Source organism: Scardinius erythrophthalmus, assembly GCF_964197995.2.
Source record: "Scardinius erythrophthalmus genome assembly, chromosome: 20".
NCBI classification, from domain to species: Eukaryota; Metazoa; Chordata; class Actinopteri; order Cypriniformes; family Leuciscidae; genus Scardinius; species Scardinius erythrophthalmus.
This window is the reverse complement of record NC_138240.1, coordinates 35,356,627-35,370,597: the sequence shown is the minus strand read 5'-3', so window position 1 is coordinate 35,370,597 and position 13,971 is coordinate 35,356,627. Positions and strand designations below refer to the sequence as shown.

General features: G+C 42.8%; 1 protein-coding gene across 1 annotated transcript; it reads right to left on the bottom strand.

Moving 5' to 3' along the window:
• Nucleotides 1-239: 239 nt before the first annotated feature.
• On the bottom strand, nt 240-12,281 carry mrps25 (mitochondrial ribosomal protein S25). The gene is made up of 4 exons (XM_081348706.1): nt 12,027-12,281; nt 11,702-11,808; nt 4,834-4,921; nt 240-613 (listed from the first exon to the last, which is right to left on the bottom strand). Exons 1-4 carry the CDS (start codon nt 12,158-12,160, stop codon nt 421-423), a joined length of 522 nt encoding a protein of 173 aa, XP_081204832.1. The 5' UTR covers nt 12,161-12,281; the 3' UTR covers nt 240-420.
• Between the last annotated feature and the right edge of the window lie 1,690 nt (nt 12,282-13,971).

The following is a 13,971-nucleotide window of genomic DNA, read 5'->3' as shown; positions in this document are numbered from 1 at the left end:
TAACTCTTACATCAAATCAATCACTGCTGATTTTTTTCTAAGACAGATGCAGTTGTAACAAACACTTTGTGTGTAATATGTATATTTTTAGACTACATGATATTTCTATGCGATTTTAACTTCTAAAATCATCCAATGATCACTTGCCGTCGTTAACAATGTGTGTGATGATGTCCTTAAAGCCAGAACTAGCGACTGACTTCCGGAAACAAGAGTGTAAACAAACTATGGCCAGAAAATGTGGTCAGAAAGTATTTATTTTAACACATTATTTGCACGTTTATAAATGAAGTCTGCTCTCCATAGTCCATCACAGTTTAGCTAATGGGTCAAACTTACAAAATCACGTCCACTCACCGATAAAACATTAGTTTAATTAAGATTTTCTCCAAAGCGTTTGTCACATTGACTGTTACATTTTTAATCGTCAGATGTCGCAGCCAGTTTGGCCCTGTATTTGCCCGTCATCTCTTTGGGAAGCGGGACGAGGCCGGGATGAGGAACTTGACCCTCCACTTCACTCATACACTCCCGCAGGAAATACTTCTTGTGCCCGAAGTTAGCGGGGTTTGACAACTCCATTTTAGCCAGAGCTTCAGCTTCAAGAACGTGACTGTGGGCAGAGAGACAGAAGCACAGGCACATTACATCTCATTATATATCATGTTATATTGTGGTCAGTGTGATCGGGGTGTGTTTCCCGAAACTATAATTCTAACGAACATTCAAAAACAGCATCGCAGAGTGTGTGTTTGGAGCGACAGATCTCGAGCTGTGTTTAGAAGCAGAGTTTCTTGTTTGCATGACATGTGGACTAAATACATCCTTATCCTGAGCAAAATAAGCAAGCTGACATTCAATACAATATGTATCTTTAATTAAGAATATATACAAATGTCATTTAAGTATTTTAGTTTGTCGAGAGATTTAAAGCGTCGTTTTTGAAGAGTGCGCATGTGTGAACCATAGACTGTAAAAAATATGGACAAAGCATCTGTGACGTCACCCATAGACTTTCTGAAGAACGGTTTTGAGGCCGTTTATGGGGGGTATGGGCGGCGCCATCTTGTGTTCAGAAAGGATACAGAGGTGGTATGATGTGTTGTGTCAGATCATGGCCGAGGCGTCAAATTTCAGGAATTCCACTCGGCGCAGCCTATGCTCGTTATCAGCTGTCAATCTAAGTTAACCACGCCCTTATTTGTCATACATTTTATATCTAAATACGATCTAAACTAACGAGTTAAAAAAAAATTCACCCCCCTCACAGTTGTCAGGCACTCAGAACCTATCGAAAAATACAATAAAAGTCCATGGGACCAACCTGTAAAAACATGAATTTATGCTGTGAAAACGGATATTTTAACATGGGGTCTTATGGACATTTGCTCCCTTTTGGGACCTGTCCCTAGCGGATTTTCGATGTATTGCAGTTTTTTGCACTTCTGGGTAGGCTTCATTTTTCAGATCAGAATGTTGCCGCTTGGTGCGAACGTGATCTAGTGCAAAAGAGCGAGTGTACGATTGAATCTGGAAATAAAGCAAAATAACTGAGAAAAATGAGAAAAAGGCAAAGATGGATTTGAACTCAAATTTGCTACTGTTGACAATCCAGCGTTTTCCGTAAGTCTGTTTGGCCCAACCAGGCGTCAGTGGGCGGAGTTAGAGTAAACAGCCTCTGCTAACAAGGTGGGCTACTTGCACTTAGTGTAAATTAGGGGTTCAGATAGTTTTAGGGTCACGGTACTGTTCGGTATGTGCTATGTTCAGGGAAAAAATAACTACTGTCAAATAAATATAAAGAAAATAAGAACAAATAATCTAAATACAAGCAACAGCACAAAATACATACAATAGAGCAAAGATCCAAAAAAAATAAGGTCTAATATTTTCAGGTACAGAAATTGAATAAAGTAATCAAATGTAAAATAACACTGCATATTTGACTGTATAAATTAAAGATTAATCCTTATTAAAGTTACAGAAGCTATTAAATCAAGAGCAGTGAGTGATTTTCTTGTCTTTTGTTGTTTGATTTACATTAAAAATACAGACAGTAGCAGGAAAATTAGGCTGCTGTCTCTTTAAGATATAATGCACGGATCCAACGTATTGATACTGACACACGCCTCAACTGTTTCGTTCACTTAAGGCGAGACACTACAGGTGAATAGAGTAAATTTTTTAACTAGCGGATATCACCATGAAACTTTCACAGTTGATTACCTACATTAAGATGAGAAAAAAATGTATTACAAGTTTTCTGTAATGTTTAAATATGCAAATTAGGCAATATCTAATTAAATATGCACTAATTTGCATATATTTTAAAAAACGAAATCTGAGTATTGGATAAAGCCAAGTTAAAAATTATTTTTTCATGGTGTTCACATATTAGACAGGAAAAAAATTACAGAGGGATTTATGGATAGCTACTTTTGTTATTCTGTAAATCAGAATATACTGTCAATAGCCTTAGAAAAATGATTTTTGCCATGTTTTTTGGAGTAAAATGTTATATAAATCAGGCTAGGAATAATATATTTACAAATCCCTCTGTAAATGTCTTCATAATATAACTAGGTACAACACTGGAAGGTTTGGTGTATATCGGTGCTACTGAAGTGGAGATGTCGGACTTGGAGAATGAGAGAAAAATCATTTTGAGAAAACAGGCTTTAAAGATTTATCATCAGCCAATGAGATTGCGCATTCAGCCCTTTTACTTTCACGATTGGTTGCTGATAAAAAGGAAATTACCATATTTGGATCTGACAGCATTGTACAGGAGAGAGAGCGCTTTCTAACGGTGTGTGTGATGACAGGGAGCAGACAGCGATCGCAGCATGTTGATTAAGAACGTCAACTTTTGTTGAATTTATGAGAAATCTACCGACGCAAACAGACACAGTGTAGTAAAATAAAGACCTAAATGTGTATTTCTGACTTTTTTTCACCACAAGTCTGAAAGGAGACATGTTATTGAAGACAAATAGCCCAAAATCTCCAAATTGACCAGTAAAAAAAAAAAAATAAACTATGTTTTTGCCTGCCGTGCCTCGCCTTAAGACGTAACCGACTCTGCTAGGATACTCAGCAAGACTGGCGTGTTGACATCATTTGTGTGTGAATTAGTCTGTTGAAGTACAGGACTTGAAAGAGAACTCAATATTCACACACTTCAGATGAGAAATCTCACAGCGCACGCCAGTTCTCATTTGTGCCTTCTGATTTGCTCTTGAATGTTTAAAGGGTTAGTTTACCCAAAAATGAAAGTTCTGTCAGTAATTACTCTCCCTCATGTTCTCTGAGTGAGTTCACGTAATGTAACAGCGCAGCGCTTCTGGGTTGTACGTCAGAACGGAGGCTCACTATTGGCCAGCATCACACGCATCACATACATGACCAGCGTCGGCCAATAGTGAGCCTCCGTTCTGAAGTACAACCCAGAAGCGCTGCGCTGTTACATTACATGAACTCACTCAGAGACACACAGAAGAAAATGAAGAGTTGAATAAAGTCGGTATTTTTGTTTGTTTTTGCGCACAGAAAGTATTCTCGTCGCTTGATAAACTTACGGTTGAGCCACTGTAGTCACTTGGACTATTTTAACGATGTCTTTACTCACTTTCTGGGCCGGCAAGTTTCAAATACAGAGAAGCCTATGGAGGAGTGAGACAGCTCTCAGATTTCATCAGAAATATCTTCATTTGTGTTCCGAAGACGAACAAAAGTCTGACGGGGTTGAACAACATGAGGGAGAGTAATTACTGACAGAACTTTCATTTTTGGCTGAACTAACCCTATATCTTAGCAAGGTTTAAATGAGTTTAGTTCAAACGCAGATAGCAGCGTGTGCAGTTCAGTCTCCTGCGTTTGTGCACTATCAACACCTGGGTGAAGACAGTGAATGATGGTCGTGTTCGAGCATACGGCACTCACATCGAACAAAGTTTACAAAGAGTGACTGTTTTGTCCACGTTTTTTTGGGGGATCATCATCGCTGTTGTAATGTATTGGGAACCCAAAATGTGACCATCGACAGAAACATGCAGTAGCCGAACTCTGTCTGTCTGTGTTCTTTTCAATAAACCATATTATAGATGCGTCGTCAGATTTAAGAGGAACCGCGGTGCAAATGCATGCCAAACCGTGGATGGAGAACGGTACGGTTAGTTTTTACCAAGAACAATTACACCCCAAGTGTAAATAGACACTCCAGTGTTTCCCACACATAGACTAATAGAAAAAAAAAGAATACATAATACATAATGTATTTTTTTTAAAAAAAAAAAATCTTTTTTTTTTAAAAAAAGAATACATAATGTAACGCAATATGTGGCGCACCGTGCGCCACATATTGCGTTACATTATGTATTCTTTTTTTTTTACACCATTTAAAACACGCAGCGTATGCGTTCAGCTGCATTTCCTTTCCCTGCTCTCCCTCCGTCTCTCTGTCTCTCACGCGTGTCTCTCTGTCTCTCTCTCTCTCTCTCTCTCTGGAGTCCCGACCCTTAGCAAACAATCGATTGCGCCTTCTTTAGTAAGTTAACTAACGTTAGTCGCAAGTGTGCGGTAAAATGCAGTTGGGTTGTCGAGGTCAAAACACTATATAAGCTATGAATCAAATAAACTTATAAATAATGTTATGTCATTTTTAGGGTGTTAAATGCATGTATTTTGGGTTGGGTGTGTGGATTTTGTGAAGGTGTGAAGTAATTTTGATTAATATTTAATATAATAAAGTTCGGTGTAACGAATTATTATTTTGAAATAATTCCCTCCCATTCCACCCCAGTCTGAAAGGAACAATCATGCTCCGCTACTTACTCCGGCTTGCCAAGGATCTTCTTCACATGGTGTGTGATTTCTTTATGATGCTTTCCTTCTACATCCACCAGCACCTGCTCTCCATCATCTGAACACAGAGCCAGAGGTTAGAGGATAAAGCCCATCAGAACACAGAGCCAGAGGTTAGAGGATAGAGCCCATCAGAACACAGGGTCAGAGGTTAGAGGATAGAGCCCATCAGAACACAGAGCCAGAGGTTAGAGGATAGAGCCCATCAGAACACAGGGTCAGAGGTTAGAGGATAAAGCCCATCAGAACACAGGGTCAGAGGTTAGAGGATAAAGCCCATCAGAACACAGGGTCAGAGGTTAGAGGATAGAGCCCATCAGAACACAGGGTCAGAGGTTAGAGGATAAAGCCCATCAGAACACAGGGTCAGAGGTTAGAGGATAGAGCCCATCAGAACACAGGGTCAGAGGTTAGAGGATAAAGCCCATCAGAACACAGGGTCAGAGGTTAGAGGATAAAGCCCATCAGAACACAGGGTCAGAGGTTAGAGGATAAAGCCCATGATCAGAACACAGAGCCAGAGGTTAGAGGATAAAGCCCATCAGAACACAGGGTCAGAGGTTAGAGGATAAAGCCCATCAGAACACAGGGTCAGAGGTTAGAGGATAAAGCCCATCAGAACACAGGGTCAGAGGTTAGAGGATAGAGCCCATCAGAACACAGGGTCAGAGGTTAGAGGATAAAGCCCATCAGAACACAGGGTCAGAGGTTAGAGGATAGAGCCCATCAGAACACAGGGTCAGAGGTTAGAGGATAAAGCCCATCAGAACACAGGGTCAGAGGTTAGAGGATAAAGCCCATCAGAACACAGGGTCAGAGGTTAGAGGATAAAGCCCATGATCAGAACACAGAGCCAGAGGTTAGAGGATAAAGCCCATCAGAACACAGGGTCAGAGGTTAGAGGATAAAGCCCATCAGAACACAGGGTCAGAGGTTAGAGGATAAAGCCCATCAGAACACAGGGTCAGAGGTTAGAGGATAGAGCCCATCAGAACACAGGGTCAGAGGTTAGAGGATAAAGCCCATCAGAACACAGGGTCAGAGGTTAGAGGATAGAGCCCATCAGAACACAGGGTCAGAGGTTAGAGGATAGAGCCCATGATCAGAACACAGGGTCAGAGGTTAGAGGATAGAGCCCATCAGAACACAGGGTCAGAGGTTAGAGGATAGAGCCCATGATCAGAACACAGAGCCAGAGGTTAGAGGATAGAGCCCATCAGAACACAGGGTCAGAGGTTAGAGGATAAAGCCCATGATCAGAACACAGGGTCAGAGGTTAGAGGATAAAGCCCATCAGAACACAGGGTCAGAGGTTAGAGGATAGAGCCCATCAGAACACAGAGCCAGAGGTTAGAGGATAGAGCCCATCAGAACACAGGGTCAGAGGTTAGAGGATAAAGCCCATCAGAACACAGGGTCAGAGGTTAGAGGATAAAGCCCATCAGAACACAGGGTCAGAGGTTAGAGGATAGAGCCCATCAGAACACAGGGTCAGAGGTTAGAGGATAAAGCCCATCAGAACACAGGGTCAGAGGTTAGAGGATAAAGCCCATCAGAACACAGGGTCAGAGGTTAGAGGATAAAGCCCATCAGAACACAGGGTCAGAGGTTAGAGGATAGAGCCCATCAGAACACAGGGTCAGAGGTTAGAGGATGAAGCCCATCAGAACACAGGGTCAGAGGTTAGAGGATAAAGCCCATCAGAACACAGGGTCAGAGGTTAGAGGATAAAGCCCATCAGAACACAGGGTCAGAGGTTAGAGGATAGAGCCCATCAGAACACAGGGTCAGAGGTTAGAGGATAAAGCCCATCAGAACACAGGGTCAGAGGTTAGAGGATAGAGCCCATCAGAACACAGGGTCAGAGGTTAGAGGATAGAGCCCATCAGAACACAGGGTCAGAGGTTAGAGGATAAAGCCCATCAGAACACAGGGTCAGAGGTTAGAGGATAAAGCCCATCAAAACACAGGGTCAGAGGTTAGAGGATAAAGCCCATCAGAACACAGGGTCAGAGGTTAGAGGATAGAGCCCATCAGAACACAGGGTCAGAGGTTAGAGGATAAAGCCCATCAGAACACAGGGTCAGAGGTTAGAGGATAAAGCCCATCAGAACACAGGGTCAGAGGTTAGAGGATAAAGCCCATGATCAGAACACAGGGTCAGAGGTTAGAGGATAAAGCCCATCAGAACACAGGGTCAGAGGTTAGAGGATAAAGCCCATGATCAGAACACAGGGTCAGAGGTTAGAGGATAAAGCCCATCATCTGAACACAGGGTCAGAGGTTAGAGGATAAAGCCCATCATCTGAACACAGGGTCAGAGGTTAGAGGATAGAGCCCATGATCAGAACACAGGGTCAGAGGTTAGAGGATAGAGCCCATCAGAACACAGGGTCAGAGGTTAGAGGATAGAGCCCATCATCTGAACACAGGGTCAGAGGTTAGAGGATAAAGCCCATGATCAGAACACAGGGTCAGAGGTTAGAGGATAAAGCCCATCAGAACACAGGGTCAGAGGTTAGAGGATAAAGCCCATCAGAACACAGGGTCAGAGGTTAGAGGATAAAGCCCATCAGAACACAGGGTCAGAGGTTAGAGGATAGAGCCCATCAGAACACAGGGTCAGAGGTTAGAGGATAGAGCCCATGATCAGAACACAGGGTCAGAGGTTAGAGGATAAAGCCCATCAGAACACAGGGTCAGAGGTTAGAGGATAAAGCCCATCAGAACACAGGGTCAGAGGTTAGAGGATAAAGCCCATCAGAACACAGGGTCAGAGGTTAGAGGATAGAGCCCATCAGAACACAGGGTCAGAGGTTAGAGGATAAAGCCCATCAGAACACAGGGTCAGAGGTTAGAGGATAAAGCCCATCAGAACACAGGGTCAGAGGTTAGAGGATAGAGCCCATCAGAACACAGGGTCAGAGGTTAGAGGATAGAGCCCATGATCAGAACACAGGGTCAGAGGTTAGAGGATAGAGCCCATCAGAACACAGGGTCAGAGGTTAGAGGATAGAGCCCATGATCAGAACACAGGGTCAGAGGTTAGAGGATAAAGCCCATCAGAACACAGGGTCAGAGGTTAGAGGATAGAGCCCATCAGAACACAGGGTCAGAGGTTAGAGGATAGAGCCCATCATCTGAACACAGGGTCAGAGGTTAGAGGATAGAGCCCATCATCTGAACACAGGGTCAGAGGTTAGAGGATAAAGCCCATGATCAGAACACAGGGTCAGAGGTTAGAGGATAAAGCCCATCAGAACACAGGGTCAGAGGTTAGAGGATAGAGCCCATCAGAACACAGGGTCAGAGGTTAGAGGATAAAGCCCATCAGAACACAGGGTCAGAGGTTAGAGGATAAAGCCCATCAGAACACAGGGTCAGAGGTTAGAGGATAGAGCCCATCAGAACACAGGGTCAGAGGTTAGAGGATAAAGCCCATCAGAACACAGGGTCAGAGGTTAGAGGATAAAGCCCATCAGAACACAGGGTCAGAGGTTAGAGGATAAAGCCCATCAGAACACAGGGTCAGAGGTTAGAGGATAGAGCCCATCAGAACACAGGGTCAGAGGTTAGAGGATAAAGCCCATCAGAACACAGGGTCAGAGGTTAGAGGATAAAGCCCATCAGAACACAGGGTCAGAGGTTAGAGGATAGAGCCCATCAGAACACAGGGTCAGAGGTTAGAGGATAGAGCCCATGATCAGAACACAGGGTCAGAGGTTAGAGGATAAAGCCCATCAGAACACAGGGTCAGAGGTTAGAGGATAGAGCCCATCAGAACACAGGGTCAGAGGTTAGAGGATAGAGCCCATCATCTGAACACAGGGTCAGAGGTTAGAGGATAGAGCCCATCATCTGAACACAGGGTCAGAGGTTAGAGGATAAAGCCCATGATCAGAACACAGGGTCAGAGGTTAGAGGATAAAGCCCATCAGAACACAGGGTCAGAGGTTAGAGGATAGAGCCCATCAGAACACAGGGTCAGAGGTTAGAGGATAAAGCCCATCAGAACACAGGGTCAGAGGTTAGAGGATAAAGCCCATCAGAACACAGGGTCAGAGGTTAGAGGATAGAGCCCATCAGAACACAGGGTCAGAGGTTAGAGGATAAAGCCCATCAGAACACAGGGTCAGAGGTTAGAGGATAGAGCCCATCAGAACACAGGGTCAGAGGTTAGAGGATAGAGCCCATCAGAACACAGGGTCAGAGGTTAGAGGATAAAGCCCATCAGAACACAGGGTCAGAGGTTAGAGGATAAAGCCCATCAGAACACAGGGTCAGAGGTTAGAGGATAAAGCCCATCAGAACACAGGGTCAGAGGTTAGAGGATAGAGCCCATCAGAACACAGGGTCAGAGGTTAGAGGATAAAGCCCATCAGAACACAGGGTCAGAGGTTAGAGGATAAAGCCCATCAGAACACAGGGTCAGAGGTTAGAGGATAAAGCCCATGATCAGAACACAGGGTCAGAGGTTAGAGGATAAAGCCCATCAGAACACAGGGTCAGAGGTTAGAGGATAAAGCCCATGATCAGAACACAGGGTCAGAGGTTAGAGGATAAAGCCCATCATCTGAACACAGGGTCAGAGGTTAGAGGATAAAGCCCATCATCTGAACACAGGGTCAGAGGTTAGAGGATAGAGCCCATGATCAGAACACAGGGTCAGAGGTTAGAGGATAGAGCCCATCAGAACACAGGGTCAGAGGTTAGAGGATAGAGCCCATCATCTGAACACAGGGTCAGAGGTTAGAGGATAAAGCCCATGATCAGAACACAGGGTCAGAGGTTAGAGGATAAAGCCCATCAGAACACAGGGTCAGAGGTTAGAGGATAGAGCCCATGATCAGAACACAGGGTCAGAGGTTAGAGGATAAAGCCCATCAGAACACAGGGTCAGAGGTTAGAGGATAAAGCCCATCAGAACACAGGGTCAGAGGTTAGAGGATAAAGCCCATCAGAACACAGGGTCAGAGGTTAGAGGATAGAGCCCATCAGAACACAGGGTCAGAGGTTAGAGGATAGAGCCCATGATCAGAACACAGGGTCAGAGGTTAGAGGATAAAGCCCATCAGAACACAGGGTCAGAGGTTAGAGGATAAAGCCCATCAGAACACAGGGTCAGAGGTTAGAGGATAAAGCCCATCAGAACACAGGGTCAGAGGTTAGAGGATAGAGCCCATCAGAACACAGGGTCAGAGGTTAGAGGATAAAGCCCATCAGAACACAGGGTCAGAGGTTAGAGGATAAAGCCCATCAGAACACAGGGTCAGAGGTTAGAGGATAGAGCCCATCAGAACACAGGGTCAGAGGTTAGAGGATAGAGCCCATGATCAGAACACAGGGTCAGAGGTTAGAGGATAAAGCCCATCAGAACACAGGGTCAGAGGTTAGAGGATAGAGCCCATCAGAACACAGGGTCAGAGGTTAGAGGATAGAGCCCATCATCTGAACACAGGGTCAGAGGTTAGAGGATAGAGCCCATCATCTGAACACAGGGTCAGAGGTTAGAGGATAAAGCCCATGATCAGAACACAGGGTCAGAGGTTAGAGGATAAAGCCCATCAGAACACAGGGTCAGAGGTTAGAGGATAGAGCCCATCAGAACACAGGGTCAGAGGTTAGAGGATAGAGCCCATCAGAACACAGGGTCAGAGGTTAGAGGATAAAGCCCATCAGAACACAGGGTCAGAGGTTAGAGGATAAAGCCCATCAGAACACAGGGTCAGAGGTTAGAGGATAAAGCCCATCAGAACACAGGGTCAGAGGTTAGAGGATAGAGCCCATCAGAACACAGGGTCAGAGGTTAGAGGATAAAGCCCATCAGAACACAGGGTCAGAGGTTAGAGGATAGAGCCCATCAGAACACAGGGTCAGAGGTTAGAGGATAAAGCCCATGATCAGAACACAGGGTCAGAGGTTAGAGGATAAAGCCCATGATCAGAACACAGGGTCAGAGGTTAGAGGATAGAGCCCATCAGAACACAGGGTCAGAGGTTAGAGGATAGAGCCCATCAGAACACAGGGTCAGAGGTTAGAGGATAAAGCCCATGATCAGAACACAGGGTCAGAGGTTAGAGGATAGAGCCCATCAGAACACAGGGTCAGAGGTTAGAGGATAAAGCCCATGATCAGAACACAGGGTCAGAGGTTAGAGGATAGAGCCCATCAGAACACAGGGTCAGAGGTTAGAGGATAAAGCCCATCAGAACACAGGGTCAGAGGTTAGAGGATAGAGCCCATCAGAACACAGGGTCAGAGGTTAGAGGATAAAGCCCATGATCAGAACACAGGGTCAGAGGTTAGAGGATAGAGCCCATCAGAACACAGGGTCAGAGGTTAGAGGATAGAGCCCATCAGAACACAGGGTCAGAGGTTAGAGGATAGAGCCCATCAGAACACAGGGTCAGAGGTTAGAGGATAGAGCCCATCAGAACACAGGGTCAGAGGTTAGAGGATAGAGCCCATCAGAACACAGGGTCAGAGGTTAGAGGATAGAGCCCATGATCAGAACACAGGGTCAGAGGTTAGAGGATAGAGCCCATCAGAACACAGGGTCAGAGGTTAGAGGATAAAGCCCATGATCAGAACACAGGGTCAGAGGTTAGAGGATAGAGCCCATCAGAACACAGGGTCAGAGGTTAGAGGATAGAGCCCATCAGAACACAGGGTCAGAGGTTAGAGGATAGAGCCCATCAGAACACAGGGTCAGAGGTTAGAGGATAAAGCCCATCAGAACACAGGGTCAGAGGTTAGAGGATAGAGCCCATCAGAACACAGGGTCAGAGGTTAGAGGATAAAGCCCATCAGAACACAGCCCTGAGAGTCAGACACTCACCGAGGTAAAACCGCAGGAACGGGGATGGAGTCGTGTTTTTGAACATCATTATCTGAACCCAGGGGTTTTTGTACTGGATTTGAGGAATGTTGAAGAACACAAACTTCCTGTCAAATACATTAACATTATACTTAACATACATGAGTGACTTTGAAACATCTCTCATGTTTTTAATCTTCAATTCTCATATATTTAATCTTCTTCTGACATCACACAACACAAACAGTATTTTATCCGATATATTGACAGTGACAGCGATTAACACTCTTCCAGTAAGACCTTTCTGCCTAATAAAGTCAGCTGTTGTTGGTGTTGTTATTCTGACCTTGCTCCTTCACTCAGATCTCCATGCGTGTTATAATTAACAGTCATAATCTTCACCGATTTCTTAAACACAACTTCTCCTTTCTGCAGATACTCCAGCGTCCTCCGTATGGGGAATCTTCCCTTCATCGGCATGATTATAAGATTTATTTGAGCAACACTGATGATCCAAAGACGTGATCCCACACATCAGCTCATGCTGCTCCTGCCTCGCGCTTATTGATGACGTCAGATACACGCGCGGCCTAGAACGAACAATCACCATAGACAGTAAAAGAAAGACAATCACTGACAACTTACAAGCAAAGAATAAACTCAATAAATTCATTCATATACAATTTACATGATTAAATACGTCATGATTCGTTGCAATAAACAAAAGTACAATAAAATGTAAGAATAAGTCGCGAAATACTTAATTTCTTCATGAAAAATGAAAAACCATATGAAACACGCCTTAAAATAAATCTCAAGAAATACACTTTGAAATAAAATGCAGCAGACAACATAAAATAATTTAACATATCATGCATGAAATAACGGAATAGCTACATCATGAAATGTACAATTAAAAAATACAGTGTATTCTGAAAATATTCGTGAAAATATCCATGTTTTTTACGTTTTTCCATTCCACCGTGCTGCTTTTCTATTGATTTTCAATGTAAACACACGCTAGGACGTCTTTGTTGCTGGAGAAGTGATTTTATTATATTCTGTCTTAATAGTACACAAAATGTATTCTTTTATCATTCGGACAGATCTTAAATTATATTTATAGTCTAAATAAGTATTGCATTATGTACAAGTTTGCTGATTGTTTAAGTGCATCGATATCTTTATTTATTTATTTATTGCACAAGTCATACATAACTTCATTCATTCATTCATTCATTCATTACATGCATGAACGAATAAAAGAAAAAAAGAAAAGGAACAGGAAGAAGAAAATCTTATGGTACCTGTCGCTTATTTGTGCACATCAAAAATAAAATAAAAAACAGCTACTTTATAAATGAATCAACCCCAATCCTCACCCCAAACACCAAGTATTTTCAGTAATACCTATCTTTACACTTAATTATCATCATTTTAAGCGTGTTTAGTCATCATTTTTCTTGTAACATTCCTGTATTTTTTTCTTATACAAATTTACAAACACTTTTGCAGCACTTCAGTTCATTGTCCAAGGTGTTCCATAGTTTAACTCCATAAATAGACACACACATCTGTTTTTGTGTAGTACGTGCAAAAAGAGTTTTAAAATGATATTGCCTTCTATGGCCATCTTCCTCTGATACAAAAGTAAATAAATTTTGTAAGACCATAGGCAAAACTCTCTGCTTAGCTTTCCACATAAAAATCAAAATCTTCAAGTCAACCAAATCTTTGAATTTTAGAAGTCGAGACTTTACAAATAAACTATTAGTGGGTTCTCTGTAGCCTGTCTTGTTGATAATCCTTAATGCTTTTTTCTGTAACAAAAACAGAGATCTTGTGTTACTAGGGTATGTATTACCCCAGACTTCTGTGCAGTATCCAAAATATGGGAGTATTAGGGAATTGTACAACAGAGTATCTCAGAGTATAATAAAAAATACAAATTAACTACTAATACTACTAATACTATCAATTTCTGTCCACTAATTGAGAAAGATAAATAATAAAGAGGTGATTCTAATGTCAAGAGAATGTCGTTTGTTTTTATCTCTACTTTAACTGTTATTTCAGGTTTTGCTCTTGATAGGCTACATAGATGTTTTTTATGACTTGCTTTATATTATTTCTATCTTCTAAACCTGGTTATGAATAAAAAAACAATACACATATATTTAGTATATAAAAGTATATATAGGCATATTATAATGTGAATTTATCATTTAAAATCACAGTTATAAGTATTATTCTTACGACCTACTTCCGGTTGTAAAACACAGCCGACGAAA

Excerpts from the sequence above, each read along its gene's own strand:
- mrps25 (XM_081348706.1), bottom strand. The coding sequence starts at position 12,160 with ATGCCGATGAAGGGAAGATTCCCCATACGGAGGACGCTGGAGTATCTG. Across the intron at positions 11,809-12,026 it reads GATCTGAGTGAAGGAGCAAG|GAAGTTTGTGTTCTTCAACA; the intron begins GTCAGAATAACA and ends TGTATTTGACAG. Across the intron at positions 614-4,833 it reads AAGATCCTTGGCAAGCCGGA|TCACGTTCTTGAAGCTGAAG; the intron begins GTAAGTAGCGGA and ends CTCTGCCCACAG.